Source organism: Salmo trutta, chromosome 26, assembly GCF_901001165.1.
Source record: "Salmo trutta chromosome 26, fSalTru1.1, whole genome shotgun sequence".
Taxonomy (NCBI): Eukaryota; Metazoa; Chordata; class Actinopteri; order Salmoniformes; family Salmonidae; genus Salmo; species Salmo trutta.
Window position 1 is genome coordinate 43,398,873 of NC_042982.1, and position 21,092 is coordinate 43,419,964.

Sequence of the window (21,092 nt, forward strand, 5' to 3'; positions counted from 1 at the left end):
ACCTGGTTAAATAGCATCCACTGACCTGGTTAAATAGCATCTAATGACCTGGTTATATAGCATCTAATGACCTGGTTATATAGCATCTAATGACCTGGTTATATAGCATGTAATGACCTGGTTATATAGTATCTAATGACCTGGTTATATAGCATCTAATGACCTGGTTATATAGCATCTAATGACCTGGTTATATAGCATCTAATGACCTGGTTATATAGCATCTAATGACCTGGTTATATAGCATCTAATGACCTGGTTAAATAGCATCTACTGACCTGGTTAAATAGCATCTACTGACCTGGTTAAATAGCATCTACTGACCTGGTTAAATAGCATCTAATGACCTGGTTATATAGCATCTAATGACCTGGTTATATAGCATCTAATGACCTGGTTATATAGCATCTAATGACCTGGTTATATAGCATCTAATGACCTGGTTATATAGCATCTAATGACCTGGTTATATAGCATCTAATGACCTGGTTATATAGCATCTAATGACCTGGTTATATAGCATCTAATGACCTGGTTATATAGCATCTACTGACCTGGTTATATAGCATCTAATGACCCGGTTATATAGCATCTACTGACCTGGTTATATAGCATCTACTGACCTGGTTAAATAGCATCTACTGACCTGGTTAAATAGCATCTAATGACCTGGTTATATAGCATCTAATGACCTGGTTATATAGCATCTAATGACCTGGTTATATAGCATCTAATGACCTGGTTATATAGCATCTAATGACCTGGTTATATAGCATCTAATGACCTGGTTATATAGCATCTAATGACCTGGTTATTTAGCATCTAATTACCTGGTTAAATAGCATCTACTGACCTGGTTATATAGCATCTACTGACCTGGTTATATAGCATCTAATGACCTGGTTATATAGCATCTAATGACCTGGTTATATAGCATCTACTGACCTGGTTATATAGCATCTAATGACCTGGTTATATAGCATCTAATGACCTGGTTATATAGCATCTACTGATCTGGTTATATAGCATCTAATGACCTGGTTATATAGCATCTAATGACCTGGTTATATAGCATCTACTGACCTGGTTATATAGCATCTACTGACCTGGTTATATAGCAAATAATGACCTGGTTATATAGCATCTACTGACCTGGTTATATAGCATCTACTGACCTGGTTATATAGCATCTAATGACCTGGTTATATAACATCTACTGACCTGGTTATATAGCATCTAATGACCTGGTTATATAGCATCTAATGACCTGGTTATATAGCATCTAATGACCTGGTTATATAGCATCTAATGACCTGGTTATATAGCATCTAATGACCTGGTTATATAGCATCTAATGACCTGGTTATATAGCATCTAATGACCTGGTTAAATAGTATCTACTGACCTGGTTATATAGCATCTACTGACCTGGTTAAATAGCATCCACTGACCTGGTTAAATAGCATCTAATGACCTGGTTATATAGCATCTAATGACCTGGTTATATAGCATCTAATGACCTGGTTATATAGCATCTAATGACCTGGTTATATAGCATCTAATGACCTGGTTATATAGCATCTAATGACCTGGTTATATAGCATCTAATGACCTGGTTATATAGCATCTAATGACCTGGTTATATAGCATCTAATGACCTGGTTATATAGCATCTAATGACCTGGTTATATAGCATCTAATGACCTGGTTAAATAGCATCTACTGACCTGGTTAAATAGCATCTACTGACTTGGTTAAATAGCATCTACTGACCTGGTTAAATAGCATCTAATGACCTGGTTATATAGCATCTAATGACCTGGTTATATAGCATCTAATGACCTGGTTATATAGCATCTAATGACCTGGTTATATAGCATCTAATGACCTGGTTATATAGCATCTAATGACCTGGTTATATAGCATCTAATGACCTGGTTATATAGCATCTAATGACCTGGTTATATAGCATCTAATGACCTGGTTATATAGCATCTACTGACCTGGTTATATAGCATCTAATGACCTGGTTATATAGCATCTACTGACCTGGTTATATAGCATCTACTGACCTGGTTAAATAGCATCTACTGACCTGGTTAAATAGCATCTAATGACCTGGTTATATAGCATCTAATGACCTGGTTATATAGCATCTAATGACCTGGTTATATAGCATCTAATGACCTGGTTATATAGCATCTAATGACCTGGTTATATAGCATCTAATGACCTGGTTATATAGCATCTAATGACCTGGTTATATAGCATCTAATGACCTGGTTATATAGCATCTAATGACCTGGTTATATAGCATCTACTGACCTGGTTAAATAGCATCTACTGACCTGGTTATATAGCATCTACTGACCTGGTTATATAGCATCTAATGACCTGGTTATATAACATCACATGACCTGGTTATATAGCATCTACTGACCTGGTTATATAGCATCTACTGACCTGGTTATATAGCATCACATGACCTGGTTATATAGCATCTACTGACCTGGTTATATAGCATCTAATGACCTGGTTATATAGCATCTACTGACCTGGTTATATAGCATCTAATGGCCTGGTTATATAGCATCTAATGACCTGGTTATATAGCATCTAATGACCTGGTTATATAGCATCTAATGACCTGGTTATATAGCATCTAATGACCTGGTTAAATAGCATCTACTGACCTGGTTAAATAGCATCTACTGACCTGGTTAAATAGCATCTACTGACCTGGTTAAATAGCATCTAATGACCTGGTTATATAGCATCTAATGGCCTGGTTATATAACATCTAATGACCTGGTTATATAGCATCTACTGACCTGGTTATATAGCATCTAATGACCTGGTTATATAGCATCTAATGACCTGGTTATATTGCGCTGTACCTCAGTACTATTTCCAGGTCTGAAGGTACATAATGGCCAGTAGATGCTATATATCCAGGTAATGTTGGTACATAATGGCCAGTAGATGCTATATATCCAGGTAATGTAGGTACATAATGGCCAGTAGATGCTATATATCCAGGTAATGTTGGTACATAATGGCCAGTAGATGCTATATATCCAGGTAATGTTGGTACATAATGGCCAGTAGATGCTATATATCCAGGTAATGTTGGTACATAATGACCAGTAGATGCTATATATCCAGGTAATGTTGGTACATAATGGCCAGTAGATGCTATATATCCAGGTAATGTTGGTACATAATGGCCAGTAGATGCTATATATATAGGTAATGTAGGTACATAATGGCCAGTAGATGCTATATATCCAGGTAATGTTGGTACATAATGGCCTGTAGATGCTATATATCCAGGTAATGTTGGTACATAATGGCCAGTAGATGCTATATATCCAGGTCTGAAGGTACATAATGGCCAGTAGATGCTATATATCCAGGTAATGTTGGTACATAATGGCCAGTAGATGCTATATATCCAGGTAATGTTGGTACATAATGGCCAGTAGATGCTATATATCCAGAGAATGTTGGTACATAATGGCCAGTAGATGCTATATATCCAGGTCTGTAGGTACATAATGGCCAGTAGATGCTATATATCCAGGTAATGTTGGTACATAATGGCCAGTAGATGCTATATATCCAGGTAATGTTGGTACATAATGGCCAGTAGATGCTATATATCCAGGCAATGTAGGTACATAATGGCTAGTAGATGCTATATATCCAGGTCTGAAGGTACATAATGGCCAGTAGATGCTATATATCCAGGTCGAAGGTACATAATGGCCAGTAGATGCTATATATCCAGGTAATGTTGGTACATAATGGCCAGTAGATGCTATATATCCAGGTAATGTTGGTACATAATGGCCGGTAGATGCTATATATCCAGGTCTGAAGGTACATAATGGCCAGTAGATGCTATATATCCAGGTAATGTTGGTACATAATGGCCAGTAGATGCTATATATCCAGGTAATGTTGTTACATAATGGCCAGTAGATGCTATATATCCAGGTAATGTTGGTACATAATGGCCAGTAGATGCTATATATCCAGGTAATGTTGGTACATAATGGCCAGTAGATGCTATATATCCAGGTAATGTTGGTAGATAATGGCCAGTAGATGCTACATATCCAGGTCTGTAGGTACATAATATATCTACAGACCTGGTCGTAGTATCAGTAGAATCAGATAAAAAACAATAAAAAAACAACCCATATACAAATACACCTTATAGAACAGAGGGGACTGTGAAGGGAAACAAACACAGGCACTGACACAGGCATACACGTGCAAATGATAACACATGCACTCTACACACATATACACATGGATTTTGTGTTGTACACACAGTGTATGTGACAGAGAGTAGTGGACGGAGAGCACATGTTTAATGTGTTGTGAAAAGTGTTATGAAGTGTAATGTCATGTAATATTTATAATTGTATATGACTGTCTTAATGTTGCTGGACCCCAGGAAGAGTAGCTGCTGCCTTGGCAGGAACTAATGGGGATCCATAATAAACCCCAGGAAGAGTAGCTGCTGCCTTGGCAGGAACTAATGGAGATTGTTCAACAAAAAAAACAGGAAGAGTAGCTGTTGCCTTGGCAGGAACTAATGGGGATCCATAATAAACCCCAGGAAGAGTAGCTGCTGCCTTGGCAGGAACCAATTTGGAATCCATAATAAACCCCAGGAAGAGTAGCTGCTGCCTTGGCAGGAACTAATGGGGATCCATAATAAACCCCAGGAAGAGTAGCTGCTGCCTTGGCAGGAACTAATGGGGATCCATAATAAACCCCAGGAAGAGTAGCTGCTGCCTTGGCAGGAACTAATGGGGATCCATAATAAACCCCAGGAAGAGTAGCTGCTGCCTTGGCAGGAACTAATGGGGATCCATAATAAACCCCAGGAAGAGTAGCTGCTGCCTTGGCAGGTACTAATGGAGATTAATAATAAATACAAATGGCCATTAGGTACTATGACATGGTCTGATCATAATGTACCTATAGACTTGGTCATAGTACCTCTCTACCACTCAGGAAAATGTTCAGAAATGTGCGGTTTACCGTAACATTTTAGGATTACTTATTGTACTTTCATGTGTTGTTCATGTACTTCAATTGCAGGCAAACCCGTGCATCAGATTTCCATTCTAGAATAAATTGTCAAACTGGAGTTTTTCATTAATCTTTATTCCTAAGTCATGGACTCAGCCCGAATGGCACCCTCTTCCCTATTTAGTGCACTACCTATGACAAGGACCAATAGGGAATAGGGTGCAATTTAGGATGTAGCTGTGGCCAGTGCATTTAGATATGCTGCTATCACAGTTTGAGAACCATCTTGTAATTCCCAATATTTACCTGGCACAGGCAGCAAAGTGAATCAACACGCTTTGCCTCCATTTTCTGATCTCCTTCCAGTTTGACCAGCACAGACTTCTGTTGAAAATCACTTTCTTTAACCATGGCCAGCAATGTTTTCACAGGAAGCTTCATGAGAGAAAGCCAAAGAAGGACGGCAATTACTGGAACAGTACAAGCCAAAAATGTTCTTCCCCTGGCTACTGTGTGTGTAACCCGAATAGCTCCCTATACGGTATAGTGTGCACTATTTTTCACAAGGGCCCATAGTGCTCTCGTCAAAAGTAGTTCACCATGTAGGTAATAGGGTGCTATTTGGGATACAATGTGTGTGAGTGGGAAAGGTTTCTCACTTGGGTCTGCTGTGTTTGAAGAGATGTTTCACCCAAATTTGATAATTTGTTCATTTCTTTTCAAGCCATCTGGAAGTTAATGTGAGATGATATTGGCATGCAGTTTAGGCAATGCTAAAGTAGGTCTCATTGAACTCTAACATTTTTATACTAAAGTAGGTCTCATTGAACCCTAATGTTTTGATGCTAAAGTAGGTCTCATTGAACTCTAACATTTTTATACTAAAGTGGGTCTCATTGAACCCTAATGTTTTGAATCTAAATTGGTCTCATTGAACCCTAATGTTTTGATGCTATAGTCTTAATGTCATGACCCAGTCATATTTGTTGTACATGCTGTAAGTATGTGAATACTGTATCTGTTAACAGATTGAATCCTAATGTTCTGATACTAAAGTGGGTCTCATTGAATCCTAATGTTTTGACACTAAAGCGGGTCTCATTGAACCCTAATGTTTTGATGCTAAAGTGGGTCTCATTGAATCCTAATGTTCTGATACTAAAGTGGGTCTTACTGAACCCTAATGTTTTGATGCTATAGTCTTAATGTCATGACCCAGTCATATTTGTTGTACATGCTGTAAGTATGTGAATACTGTATCTGTTAACTGATTGAACCCTAATGTTTTGATGCTAAAGTGGGTCTCAATGAACCCTAATGTTTTGATGCTAAAGTGGGTCTCATTGAACCCTAATGTTTTGATGCTAAAGTGTTGCCTGTAGTTAAGTAGCTAATGAGAACATAATCTTACAGTTGGACTGCAATTATTAATGGCCTGTAGAGAAATCCACTGTCAGGAAGACTTCAAACATTAGAGGGAAAATATCCTTTGTTGCTGATGATGGAATGCCAGAACACCTACTGTAATCATACTGCTTTACTGCTGATATTTACATAATCATAAGTCATTACAGACAAAGAGTTTAGCTAAACCAACAACAGACCAAGGTCCCCTAGGTACATTTGGATTGTGGCAGTCTAAAATACCACTCAGTACAACAGTGGTCCTCATACCTTGAAGTTGAATCAGGTTTAGTATTGAAATTAAGCAAATATCTGAAGCAGATGGGACACATTCATATTTCAAATTAATAGAATGTAATAATAAAAAAGTAATTTTTAGAGTCTGAACTAGAAGCCAGAGGGAAAGATCAACATAAAGAGTTTTAACCAAGTATTCATCCCGAATGGTACCCTATTCTCCAGATAGTGCACTACTTTTAACCAGAAACCATAGGCTATGTGGGGAAAAGGCTGACATTTTGGGATGAGCCCGTCACACATCAGCGCAGGCCTTCAATAGTCGTCCCTCGGCTAGTTGCTGTTTGGTCGCTGTTCTTTCAGCACCACCCACCTCCCTTTACTAACTGAATCACGGTGACGGACTGAAGAATATAATAACCAGCTGTAACATGTAAAGTTCATGTCAGTAGAGTCTAAAACAGGCGTCACCCATTAGAAACAGGGTAACTGCCCATTGCTACCTAACGACGAGGCTAGCTGTTTGGTCGCTGTCCTTTCAGCACCATTGCCTGTACATTTACATTGACATTTGAGTCATTTAGTAGACACTCTTATCCAGAGTGGCTTACAGTTAGTGCATGCATCTTAATAAGATGGCTAGGTGAGACAATCACATATCACACTCAGACTAAGTACATTCAGACTAAGTGTTAATTCATGAAATGCATTTTTTGGTGTGGGGGGGAGGGGGTTGAGGTGAGGGGGGTTGAGGTGAGGGGAGGGGAGGGGGGGTCGAGGAGAGGGGGGGTCGAGATGAGGGGGGGGGGGTCGAGGTGAGGGGAGGGGGTCGAGGTGAGGGGAGGGGGGGGTCGAGGAGAGGGGAGGGGAGGGTCGAGGTGAGGGGAGGGGGGGTCGAGGTGAGGGGGGGGGTCGAGGAGAGGGGGGTCGAGGTGAGGGGAGGGGGGGGGGTCGAGGAGAGGGGGGGTCGAGGTGAGGGGGGGTCGAGGTGAGGGGAGGGGGGGGTCGAGGTGAGGGGGGGGCGGGGTGTGGGGAGGGGAGGGGGGGTCGAGGTGAGGGGAGGGGGGGTTGAGGTGAGGGGGGTGGCCGGGGTGTGGGGAGGGGGGGTCGAGGTGAGGAGGGGGGGGGGGTCGGGGTGTGGGGAGGGGGGGTCGAGGTGAGGAGGGGGGGTCGAGGTAAGGGGGGAATCGGGGTGGGGGGGTCGAGGTGAGGGGGGGTCGGGGTGTGGGGGGGTGCTGTGGGATTACTGAAGATACTCTTTGAAGAGGTAGGGTTTCAGAAGTTTTCGGAAGATGGTCAGGGATTCTTACCTCCTAGCTTCAGGGGCAAACTGGTTCCACCATGGGAGGGTGTGAGGTCCAAGACACCAGAGATGGAGGAACTGAGTGTTCGGGTTGGGGTGTAGGTTTTAAGCATAGCCTGAACGTAGGGAGGGGCAGTTCCTCTTGATGTTCCGTAGGTAAGCACCATGGTCTTGTAGTGGATGTGAGCTTCATCTGGAAGCCAATGGAGTGACATGGGAGAACTTGGGAAGGTTGAATTCAAGATTGGCTACAGCATTCTGGATAAGTTACAAAGGTTTGATGACACAAGTAAGGAGCTTAGCCAATGGCGAGTTACAATAGTCCAGACGGGAGATGACAAATGCCCCTGGATTAGGACCTTCTCCACTTCCTGTTTTGAGGTAGGCTTGTACTCTACAGATTTTGCAGAGCATGAACCTGCAGAAGCGAGTCACTGCTTTGATGTTTACAGAGAACGACAGGGTGTTGTCCAGGGTCACTTCAAGGTTCTTTGCACTCCGGGAGGGGGACACTGCAGAGCTGTCAACTGTGATGGAGAGGTCTTGGAGCGGGCGGGCTTTGACTGGGAGGAAGAGCAGCTCCGTCTTGTTGAGGTTGAGCTTGAGGTGGTAGGCCAACATCCAAGCGGAGATATCTCCCAGGCACGCAGAGATACTGTCGCCACCTGGGTGTCAGAAGGAAGAAAGTAGTTGAGTGTCATCCTCACAGCAATGATAGGATAGACCATGTGAGGATATGACGGAGACAAGTGACTTGGAGTGTATATAGGAGAGAGCCTAGAACCGAGCCCTGGGGGGCACCAGTAGTGAGAGCAAGTGGTGCAGACACAGATCCTCTCCACATCACCTGGTAGGAGTGTCCTGTCAGGTAGGATGCAATCCAGGAGTGTGCAGAGCCTGAGACGCCCAACCCTGAAAGAGTGGAGAGGAGGATCTGATGGTTCACTGTGTCGAAGGCAGCGGATAGATCGGGGAGGATGAGAACAGAGGAGAGAGAGTCGGCTTTGGCAGTTCGTAGATCCTCCGTGACACAGAGAAGAGCAGTCTTGGTTGAGTGACGCGTCTTGAAGCTAGACTGGTTAGGGTCAACAAGATCGTTCTGAGACAGATAGTGAGAGAGTTGGTCAGAGACGTCCTGCTCCAATCTGAGACAGATAGTGAGAGAGTTGGTCAGAGACGTCCTGCTCCAATCTGAGACAGATAGTGAGAGAGTTGGTCAGAGACATCCCGCTCCAATCTGAGACAGATAGTGAGAGAGTTGGTCCCGCTCAAGTGTTTTGAAAAGAAAAGAAAGAAGGGATACCGGACTGTAGTTTGACGTCAGAGCAGTTGAGTGTTGGTTTCTTGAGTAGGGGAGCAACTAGAGAGCCATTTTGAAGTCAGAGGGTACACAGCCAGTGGTCAGGGATGAGTTGATGAGGAATGGGAGAAGGTTTCCAGAGATGTTCTGGAGAAGGGAGGAGGCGATGAGGTCTAGCGGTCAGGTTGTCGAGCGACCGGAACTCACTAGTTGCAGGATTTCATCTGGAGAGAGTGGGGAGAATGAGGTCAAGGGGTAGGGTAGCTCTGCATCTGTTTGGGTCCAGTGGACTCAATAGGCTGAGTGAATGAGGAGCGGATGTGGTCAACCTTCTTTTCAAAGTCAATGGCAAAGTCCTCCGCAGACAGGGAGGAGAGGAAGATTAAGGAGGGATGAGAAGGTGGACAATAGTTTCCTATGGTTAGAGGCAGAAGCTTGAAATTTAGAGTGATAGAATGTGGCTTTAACAGCGGATTCAGTACTAACCGAAACAAGGACTGTAGCCTACTAACTGAGAAAGAGCTGTAGAATATTACAACATTTTAGTAACTCTAATAGTCCTTCCCTGTAGCTCAGTAGCTCAGTGGCCTTCCCTGTAGCTCAGTTGGTAGCTCAGTTGGTAGAGCATGGTGTTTTCAACGCCAGGGTTGTGGGTTTGATTCCCACAGGGGACCAGTACGGGAAAAAATAAAAAATAAAGTATGAAATGTATGCATTCACTACTGTAAGTCGCTCTGGATAAGAGCGTCTGCTAAATGACTAAAATGTAAAATGTCCTAACACGTTACAAACAAGGTAACGAGTAGCTGTTTGGTCGATGTCCTTTCAGCTACATTGTGAAAATAGAAAGACTTAAAACACAATGATTGTGTAATGAAAGCATGAAAATTAGTGCACTTAACCTGAGATCTGGTGTTTGAATGTAAAATCAATGTACGTGTTATGATACAAAGATAATATTTTTTTAAACAGAATAGAAGTACTCTGAAATACCCAGAGTGGTTCTTCAATCTGAATATTAATGTTTTTTTTAAGAGAGTATTGTGTCAGTGCATGTAAAAGACAGCATCAAAACACAAAAAAAATAAACAAATTGCAGACTGACTCTCCTACAATCAAATGATTAAGACATGTAAATTATTTATAGCCTAAATATTGATGATGAGTTGCCTGTGAAGACTATTGTTTGTGGAATTCGAGCTACATTTTTTTACCAATGGTTTATTTAGACAGGCATGAGACGGAGAAGGTGTGATCGGCTATGAAAAAGCCAACTGACATTTACTCCTGAGGTGCTGACCTGTTGCACCCTCGACAACCACTGTGATTATTATCATTTGACCCTGCTGGTCATCTATGAACATTTGAACATCTTGGCCATGTTCTGTTATAATCTCCACCCGGCACAGCCAGAAGAAGAGTTTTTCCTAGCCACCGTGCTTCTACACCTGCATTGCTTGCTGTTTGGGAGTTTTAGGCTGGGTTTCTGTACAGCACTTTGTGACATCAGCTGATGTAAGAAGGGCTTTATAAATACATTTGATTTGATTTGAAAGTGGGACCGACGGAAGCGGAAATTGAAACACTCACTTCTGGTGCAGTAAGCTGGTACATTTAATTGGAATTGCATTGGACATTTTACACACTTAATCACTTAATCACAATGTAAAAACAAATCCTAGGGTGAAAAGCTAGTAGATGTATAGGTGAAGTTTACGTTACACTTTAGCCAAATACATTTAAACTCAGTTTTTCACAGTTCCTGACATTTAATCCTAGTAAAAAATTCCCTGTGTTAGGTCAGGTAGGATCACCACTTTATTTTAAGAATGTGAAGTGTCGGAATAATAGTAGACAGAATGATTTATTTCAGCTTTTATTTCTTTCATCACATTCCCAGTGGGTCAGAAGTTTACGTACACTCAATTAGTATTTGGTAGCATTGCCTTTAAATTGTTTAACTTGGGTCAAACATTTCGGGTAGCCTTCCACAAGCTTCCCACAATAAGTTGGGTGAATTTTGGCCCCTTTCCTCCTGGCAGAGCTCGTGTAACTAAGTCAGGTTTGTAGGCCTCCTTGCTCGCACACACTTTTTCAGTTCTGCTCACAAATTGTATATAGGATTGAGGTCAGGGCTTTGTGATGGCCACTCCAATACCTTGACTTTGTTGTCCTTAAGCCATTTTGCCAAAACTTTGGAAGTATGCTTGGGATCATTGTTCATTTGGAAGACCCATTTGTGACCGAGCTTTAACTTCCTGACAGATGTGTTGAGATGTTGCTTCAAAATATCCACATACTTTTCCTACCTCATGATGCCATCTATTTTGTGAAGTGCACCAGTCCCTCCTGCAGCAAAGCACCCCCACAACATGATGCTGCCACTCCCATGCTTTACGGTTGGGATGGTGTTCTTTGGCTTGCAAGCCTCCCTCTTTTCCTCCAAACATAATGATGGTCATTATGGCCAAACAGTTCTATTTTTGTTTCATCAGACCAGAGGACATTTCTCCAAAAAGTATGATATTTGTCCCCATGTGCAGTTGCAAACCGTAGTCTGGCTTTTTTATGGCAGTTTTGGAGCAGTGGCTTCTTCCTTGCTAAGCAGCCTTTCGGGTTATGTCGATATAGGACTCGTTTTACTGTGGATATAGATACTTTTGTACCTGTTTCCTCCAGCATCTTCACATGGTCCTTTGCTGTTGTTCTGGGATTGATTTGCACTTTTCGCACCAAAGAACGTTCATCTCTAGGAGACAGAACGCGTCTCCTTCCTGAGCGGTATGACAGCTGAGGTCTTGGATGGTTTCTTTTGATTTTCCCACGATGTCAAGCAAAGAGGCACTGAGTTTGAAGGTAGGCCTTGAAATACACACACAGGTATTCCTCCAATTGACTCAAATTATGTCAATTAGTCTATCAGAAGCTTCTAAAGCCATGACATAATTTTCTGGAATTTTCCAAGCTGTTTAAAGGCACAGTCAACTTAGTGCATGTAAACTTCTGACCCACTGGAATTGTGATACAGTGAAATATAAGTGAAATAACCCGTCTGGAAACAATTGATTAAAAATGACTTGTGTCATGCACAAAGTAGATGTCCTAACCGACTTGCCAAAACTATAGTTTGTTAACAAGAAATTTGTGGAGTGGTTGAAAAATTAGTTTTAATGACTCCAACCTAAGTGTATGTAAACTTCCGACTTCAACTGTACTTAATAAAAATGAATCTTTTCAATGATTTGTTAATAAAACATTTAAGAATAAATCCAACATAATATATTGCTCAAAATGTGTCTTCTATCATGATACCCAAAGCCAGAGAAAACTGTTTTATTGAACTCATTGGAAGTCTGATTCTAAACTCTATCTTGACGTGTCTCTGTTTTTAGAGGATTATGGGTAATATAAATATATATATTATTTTCTATCATTATTTTACACAATGTTGTATGCATGTTTGAAGGAAGAAAAGTACACTTCTTTATTTGTTTTAAGTAGCTTGTTATGCCATGAGTTGTAATGATCAATGGATATCAAAGCCATCAGACAAAATTACGTTCAATGAAGAGACGACCTATTCACCACATTTCAAACGTTTAATGGTAGAGGCATATACAGTATCCTGCCATACTTGTTGTAAAACCTCTAGTCATTGCTAGTGGTTGGAACACTGTGCTCAACAATGCCTGCCAAAAAAATGGTTAAACTGGCAAATGATCAGATACGTAAACCAATGTTAGACATTAGAATACTCCAGAAGGAGTGATCTAATTCTTCACTAGACAGGAGGTGAAACACCATCATAGTGTTTAGAAGCTATAGAGAGAGAGAGAGAGAGAGAGAGAGAGAGAGAGAGAGAAAACGACACCAAAAGAGAAGGAATCTAATTCTGTACTAAACAGAACCTTGAAACACCATAATAGTGTTTTTAACCTTTTCTAGTAGATCTCCCAGTCCCTGGCAAGGTGTTACACAACACTTGATTAACTGGTGTTACAACACAACACTATGTTATGTTTCAAAACATCTCAGGATGATGTGTTTTAATACTCCAGGTAAAGTTAAGCTTCCGTCTCCTTTGCGTTGTTGTATGCTCAGTTGCAACTCGTTTTATTTAAATTATTTTACAAAGCACTTAATTTTGAACAGTGTACTAACTAAACCTGCCAGGGACTCTAGCCTATACTACTAACAGAACACAATAACTGTATAATATTACATTTTATAGCCTCTAACAGTCCTAACACATTACAAACAAGTTAACGACTAGATGTTTGGTCGCTGTCCTTTCAGCACCACCTCGTGCTGAACCAGCGAGGCACTGTACATTCTATTATTAAGTGAACCGAATAACTGTGTAATATTACATGTGTAGAGTCTAAAACAGGCATATACCACACGTTAGAAACAACCCCGGGGTAAGGATTGTGAGAATTTGACCGTGATGCCGGAGCTCCCTAGAGTAATGTCTAGGTGTTTGTCTATTGGTGAAGCGTCTTTATCAGTTAGAGAGGCGTGGGCGGGACTCTGCGCACTCGCTCGTTCTGCATCTCGACAGAAAGGCAATAAGCTGCACTTTCTCTGCGCAAGGAGAGAAGCATCTCTCGTTCTCTCTCTCTCTCTCTCTCTCTCTCTCTACAGTCCCGGTGGTACGGTGTATGTAAAGGCACACTCTAACTAACGGCAATAGGCTACCGCTGCAGCCCGAGGGTCTGCCCAAGTACAGAACGGACTTGACTTACTTTGCCTTGACAGGAAAACTGAGTTCCGTTCCTACGCAGTCTAAGGAGCCTATGAGATTCTTCTCAGTGTTCAGACTGCAAGCGCACCTGGATAAACCCGAGAGCTTCCTCCAGTCGAAAACAGAAGACAACGTGAGGCCAGCATAGTTTGCTGCTGAAGGAAGCGTTTAAGAATATGATTCTCCAACGGCACTTGGTGTTCCTCCTGTATAGCTTCTGTGGAATCGCCTCGAAAGGTAGGCTGGCTAAACGCTGGAAACATAAATCTGTTTTAGTAGCCTAGGTTATTCTATAGCTCTGTAGCCTACATCTAAACCCGGGCGTGGGGAAGATAATTCATAAGGTGTAAGAGTAATAGTCTCCCTCACGTCTTGCTCAAGTGTGTCGAAGTCATCATGAAGATATGTCATTTGTGTTTTTGAGAATGGGTCAGTTTGTCGCTTGAGTGTTTTGGGACGTAGGATTGCGCTGTCGATGGTGAGGGAACATGGTGACGGTACAGCGCAGTAGTAAAGTTCTGCGGGGGGGAAAAAAAATGCGAATACCTCTATTCTTCATCACGGAATGATCTTCGTGATACAATGGTGGTGGTGGTGGTGGTGGTGGTGGTGGTGGCCATAAGTTACGATACACCAACTTGGATGGTATCCCGTGTCTTTTGCGTGCACAGCAAGGAACAGCTAGATTTGAACGTTTAGCAATACAGTAGGCTACTTAACAGGTTATGAGGTGCGTTAAGGTCAATGTAACGACATTGGGTTATAACCTATTTTGTGTACAGCAAATTCGCTTATAGATATTTAATACACTCAATTAGCGTATAGTATTGTTATAACATACTGATATATTATTAATAGATTGAATTTGATACGAATGACAAATGAGAGACACTGTTAGACGTGATTTTCCTCTATGTCTGAAAAACATGAATTTATACTATCCAATGGTACAGTAGGCTCACAAGCTGGTGAACTAAATGTGAGATGTCCATTATATAGATGTATGTTTTGTGCAGCGGGCGGTGGGCCAGCAGGTTGGGGGTCGTGTTTGACTAGAATATAAGCGTTTTAAATCCTCTGATCTGAGGAGTTGTTTTTCAAAAGGTGAAATGCAGGTGTAGGTTATAGGTAATAGTTTTAAAACCATGCTTGTATATTATAGCCTATCGGTATCTGAAATATATATATTTTTTTATTTCAGCCACATTTTGAGATGCATTAATTGGTAGGCTAAATGAAATGATTAAATGTCGTTGTTCATATTTATAAATGTAATATTCTTTAATTAGCTATTCATTTTTTTTTTTTGGAGGGCGGGGGGCATTTCTGTCCACATTTATAATGTAGCCTACTCACTGTAACTTCAGATAGGAGAGAAACAATGGATGGGTGAAGTAGCTGGCAGTATCACATTTTCATCACATAAATTCCCCAACACTCCACGCAGCCGCCTGTCCCGCTAACGGGCTTCTGCTCGCGCAGCCACCGCCCTGTGCTGTGCCACTGCGCGTGGGGTGACGCCGATGGAATGAACAAGTCCTCTTTTTTTCCCCGAGGCTCTCTGATGTCGTTTAGTGTATAGGCTATAGTCTAAGCCCCGCAGTGTATAGGGTACACGCCCAGCAGGCTACTATGAGTCACCCTGTGACTGTCATTACAGAAATATATGATGCGCTACTGTTTATTTTTAAAAAGGGGATTTTTAAGGGGTTGGTATCCCATCAACTTGTTGTATACTTATCTAAATTAAGGAAATAACTCCTACACAGTAACTCATCCTTGACAGCCTGACTTCAATATCTATATTATAGTATTTTCTATTCTGTTCTGTTATATTCTATTATTTTCTATTCTATTCTATTATGCTCTATTCTATTCTGTTCTATTCTGTTCTATTCTATTCTGTTCTGTTCTATTCTGTTCTATTATGTTCTATTCTATTCTGTTCTGTGCTATTCTATTCTATTCTGTTCTATTCTATTCTGTTCTATTCTATTCTGTTCTATTCTATTCTGTTCTATTCTATTCTATTCTGTTCTATTCTATTATGCTCTATTCTATTCTGTTCTGTTCTATTCTATTCTGTTCTATTCTGTTCTGTTCTGTTCTATTCTATTATGCTCTATTCTGTTCTATTCTGTTCTGTTCTGTTCTATTCTATTATGCTCTATTCTATTATGCTCTATTCTATTCTGTTCTGTTCTATTCTATTCTGTTCTATTCTATTCTATTCTGTTCTATTCTATTATGCTCTATTCTATTCTGTTCTGTTCTGTTCTATTCTATTCTGTTCTGTTCTGTTCTATTCTGTTCTATTCTATTCTGTTCTGTTCTGTTCTATTCTATTCTGTTCTGTTCTATTCTATTCTGTTCTATTCTGTTCTATTCTGTTCTGTTCTATTCTATTCTATTCTGTTCTGTTATATTCTGCTCTATTATATTCTGTTCTATTCTATTCTATTCTGTTCTATTCTATTCTGTTCTGTTCTATTCTGTTCTATTCTATTCTGTTCTATTCTATTCTATTCTGTTCTATTCTATTCTGTTCTGTTCTATTCTGTTCTATTCTATTCTTCTCTATTCTATTCTATTCTATTATATTATATTCTGTTCTATTCTATTATATTCTGTTCTATTCTATTTTATCCTATTTTATTCTATTCTATTCTATTCTGTTCTATTCTATTCTATTCTGTTCAATTCTATTATATTCTATTCTATTCTATTCTGTTCTATTCTATTCTGTTCTATTCTGTTCTATTCTATTCTATTCTATTCTGTTCTATTCTATTCTATTATATTCTGTTCTATTCTATTCTATTCTATTCTATTCTGTTCTATTCTGTTCTATTCTATTCTGTTCTATTCTATTCTATTATATTCTGTTCTATTCTATTCTATTCTATGCTATTCTATTCTGTTCTGTTCTATTCTATTTTATCCTATTTTATTCTAGTTTATTCTAGTCTATTCTATTCTGTTCTATTCTATTCTATTATATTCTGTTCTGTTCTATTCTATTATATTCTATTCTATTATATTCTGTTCTGTTCTATTCTATTTTATCCTATTTTATTCTAGTTTATTCTAGTCTATTCTATTCTGTTCTATTATTAGAATAGAACAGAATATAATATATTACAATATAATATAATGGAACAGAATATAATAAGCTATATTCTATTCTATTCTGTTCCATTCTGTTCTATTGTAATATATTCTATTCTGTTCTATTCTATTCTGTTCCATTCTGTTCTATTGTAATACATTCTATTCTGTTCCATTCTGTTCTATTGTAATATATTCTATTCTGTTCTATTGTAATACATTCTATTCTGTTCTATTCTGTTCTATTGTAATATATTCTATTCTGTTCTATTCTATTCTATTCTGTTCTATTCTATTCTGTTCCATTCTGTTCTATTGTAATACATTCTATTCCGTTCGATTCTATTCTGTTCTATTCTATTCTGTTCTATTATTTTATGTTCTATTATTTTACATTCTATTCTATGTTTGCTATGCAATTCTATTATGTATTTCCTATGCTGTTCTATATTTCCTATGCTATTCTATACTTCCTATGCTATTCTATATTTCCTATGCTATTCTATGTTTGCTATGCTATTCCATTCTATATTTCCTATGCTATTCTATACTTCCTATGCTATTCTATATTTCCTATGCTATTCTATGTTTGCTATGCTATTCCATTCTATATTTCCTATGCTATTCTATACTTCCTATGCTATTCTATTCTATATTTCCTATGCTATTCCATTCTATATTTCCTATGCTATTCTATATTTCCTATGCTATTCTATGCTATATTTCCTATGCTATTCTATTCTTGTTACTGTCGTCTGAAGAACTGGACCAAGGTGCAGAGTGGTAGGCGTACATTTTACTTTTAATAAAAATGACACCGGAAAAAACAACAAAATACAAAAACGAACGTAAAGCTACATGCAGTGCAGTAAGCAACTACACACAAACAAGATCCCACAATTAGAGAAAAGGGCTGCCTAAGTATGATCCCCAATCAGAGACAACGATAAACAGCTGCCTCTGATTGGGAACCATACTAGGCCAACAAAGGAATATAAACCAAGATATGCCCACCCAAGTCACACCCTGACCTAACAAAATAGAGAATAAAAAAGGCTCTAAGGTCAGGGCGTGACAGTACCCCCCCCCCCCCCCCAAGGGTGCGGACTCCAGCCGCAATCCTGAACCTATAGGGGAGGGTCCGGGTGGGCATCTCCTCTCGGTGGAGGCTCCGGTGCGGGACGCAGACCCCGCTCCGCTTGAGGCTCCCCTCACTTCCGTGGAACCGGACCGTAGATCGTCGCCGGGGACTCCGGACCGTGGATCGTTGCTGGAGGGATCTGACCGTAGATCGTCGCCGGAGACTCCGGACTGGGAACCCCCGCTGGAGGCTCTGAACTGCCGACCGTCGCTGGAGGTTCTGGACTGCCAACCGTCGCTGGAGGCTCTAGACTGCAGACCGTCGCTGGAGGTTCTGGACTGCCGACCGTCGCTGGAGGCTCTAGACTGCAGACCGTTGCTGAAAGCTCTGGACTGCAGACCGTCGCTGAAGGCTCTGGACTGCAGACCGTCGCTGGAAGCTTCGGGCCATGGGTCGCCACTGGAGGCTTCATGCCATGGATCACCACTGGAGGCTTCGTGCCATGGATCATCACTGGAGGCTTCGGGCCAGGGACCGTCGCTGGAGGCCGAGTGCGTTGAACTGGCACAGGATGTACCGGGCTGGAGAGACGCACTGGAGGCCGGGTGCGTGGAGCTGGCACTACGCGTCCTGGGTGGATACCCACTTTAGCTCGGTAAGTGTGGAGAGCTGGCACAGGATGCACTGGGCTGTGAAGGCGCACTGGGGATACCATGCGTAGAGCTGGTGCAGGATATCCTGGGCCGAGGAGACGCACTAGAGACCAGGACCGCTGAGCCAGAACAATCCGTCCTGGACAGATGCTCACCTCAGCAGGGCAACACCTGAAAGCAGGCACAGAACGCACCGGGCTAAGGGTGAGCAGAACTGGAAGACATGGTATCTGAACCGTGACCAACTCCTCATCGTAATTACAGGGAGTTGGTTCTTGTTCCCACCTTTGCTCCGCTCGCCACCCCGTGTGCCCCCCCCAAATTTTTTTTTGAGGCTGCCTCTCGGGCTTCCGTCGTCTCCTTGATCCCTGTTTTCCTCAGTGTTCCTCTGTCGCTGCCTCCGTCTGCTTCCATGGAAGGCGATCCTTTCCGGCCTGGATCTCTTCCCACATCCAGGATCCCTTACCGTCCAGGATATCCTTCCATGTCCAGGATGTCGACTCCTCCTGGCCACGCTGCTTGGTCCTTTGGTGGTGGCATCTTCTGTTAACGATCACCGTCTTCAAACTCCCTGTCATAAATGAGCCAAGGCGCAGCGTGCATATAATTCCACATCTTTAATGGAAGTGAAACCTTTCACAAAAACCAGGTAAAGTGAAATCAACCGTGACCCAACTGTGGCGCACACAAACACTCACAGAAAATAATAATTACCCACCCACACAGGTGGGAAAATGGGCTGCCTAAGTATGATCCCCAATCAGAGACAACGATAAACAGCTGCCTCTGATTGGGAACCTTACTAGGCCAACAAAGGAATAGAAACATAGATATGCCCACCCAAGTCACACCCTGACCTAACAAAATAGAGAATAAAAAAGGCTCTAAGGTCAGGGCGTGACAATTCTATGTTTGATATGCTATTCTATTCTATATTTCCTATGCTATTCTATATTTCCTATGCTATTCTATTCTATATTTCCTATGCTATTCTATATTTCCTATGCTATTCTATTCTATATTTCCTATGCTATTCTATATTTCCTATTCTATTCTATACTTCCTATGCTATTCTATTCTATACTTCCTATGCTATTCTATTCTATACTTCCTATGCTATTCTATATTTCCTATGCTATTCTATACTTCCTATGCTATTCTATTCTATACTTCCTATGCTATTCTATATTTCCTATGCTATTCTATACTTCCTATGCTATTCTATTCTGTATTTCCTATGCTATTCTATATTTCCTATTCTATTCTATACTTCCTATGCTATTCTATTCTATATTTCCTATGCTATTCTATTCTATACTTCCTATGCTATTCTATACTTCCTATGCTATTCTATACTTCCTATGCTATTCTATTCTATACTTCCTATGCTATTCTATTCTATATTTCCTATGCTATTCTATACTTCCTATGCTATTCTATTCTATATTTCCTATTCTATTCTATATTTCCTATGCTATTCTATTCTATATTTCCTATGCTATTCTATTCTATACTTCCTATGCTATTCTATTCTATATTTCCTATGCTACTCTATTCTTGCCATGACTTTTCTACCTAGATCTTCAGTAGTCTGGTAGTTTGGTAGTTTGGTAGTTTAGTAGTTTGGTAGTTTAGTAGTTTAGTAGTTTAGTAGTTTAGTAGTTCAGTGGTTTAGTAGTTTAGTAGTTTAGTAGTCTGGTAGTTTAGTAGTTTAGTAGTTTGGTAGTTTAGTAGTTTGGTAGTTTAGTAGTTTGGTAGTTTGGTAGTTTAGTAGTTTAGTAGTTTAGTAGTTTAGTAGTTCAGTGGTTTAGTAGTTTAGTAGTTTGGTAGTTTAGTAGTTTGGTAGTTTAGTAGTCTGGTAGTTTAGTAGTTTAGTAGTTTAGAAGTCTTCTGAACTAGCAACGTTTTATAAGGAACTATTTGAGGAAACAGAACATTTGTAGTGATAATTTCCTGGTGGGTTCTAGTGATTAAAGGAACTGGAGGCTGATGTCGTGGCTGATGTCGAGAATGATGTCGAGGCTGATGTCGAGGCTGATGTCAAGAATGATGTTGAGGCTGATGTCGAGGCTGACGTCGAGGCTGACGTGCCCTATTCTTTATCTAGTGCACTACCAGAGCCCATTTGGCAGTGCAGACACTGACTGTCATTGGTAGAAAATACCTCAGCAGTGTGTTGACCTGTAGAAAGGTCAGTCTTGATCTCTACATTA

At 40.7% G+C, this 21,092-nt stretch overlaps 1 protein-coding gene across 2 annotated transcripts in view; it reads left to right on the forward strand.

Moving 5' to 3' along the window:
• Positions 1 to 13,833: 13,833 nt before the first annotated feature.
• LOC115163818 (cell adhesion molecule 2) overlaps positions 13,834 to 21,092 on the forward strand; it is a 401,886-nt gene continuing 394,627 nt past the window's right edge. For both annotated transcript variants that reach the window (XM_029716006.1, XM_029716007.1), the window contains exon 1: positions 13,834 to 14,274. In XM_029716006.1, coding sequence (XP_029571866.1) covers positions 14,214 to 14,274 — 61 coding nt within the window. In that variant the 5' untranslated portion in view covers positions 13,834 to 14,213. The remainder of the gene's footprint in view (positions 14,275 to 21,092) is intronic.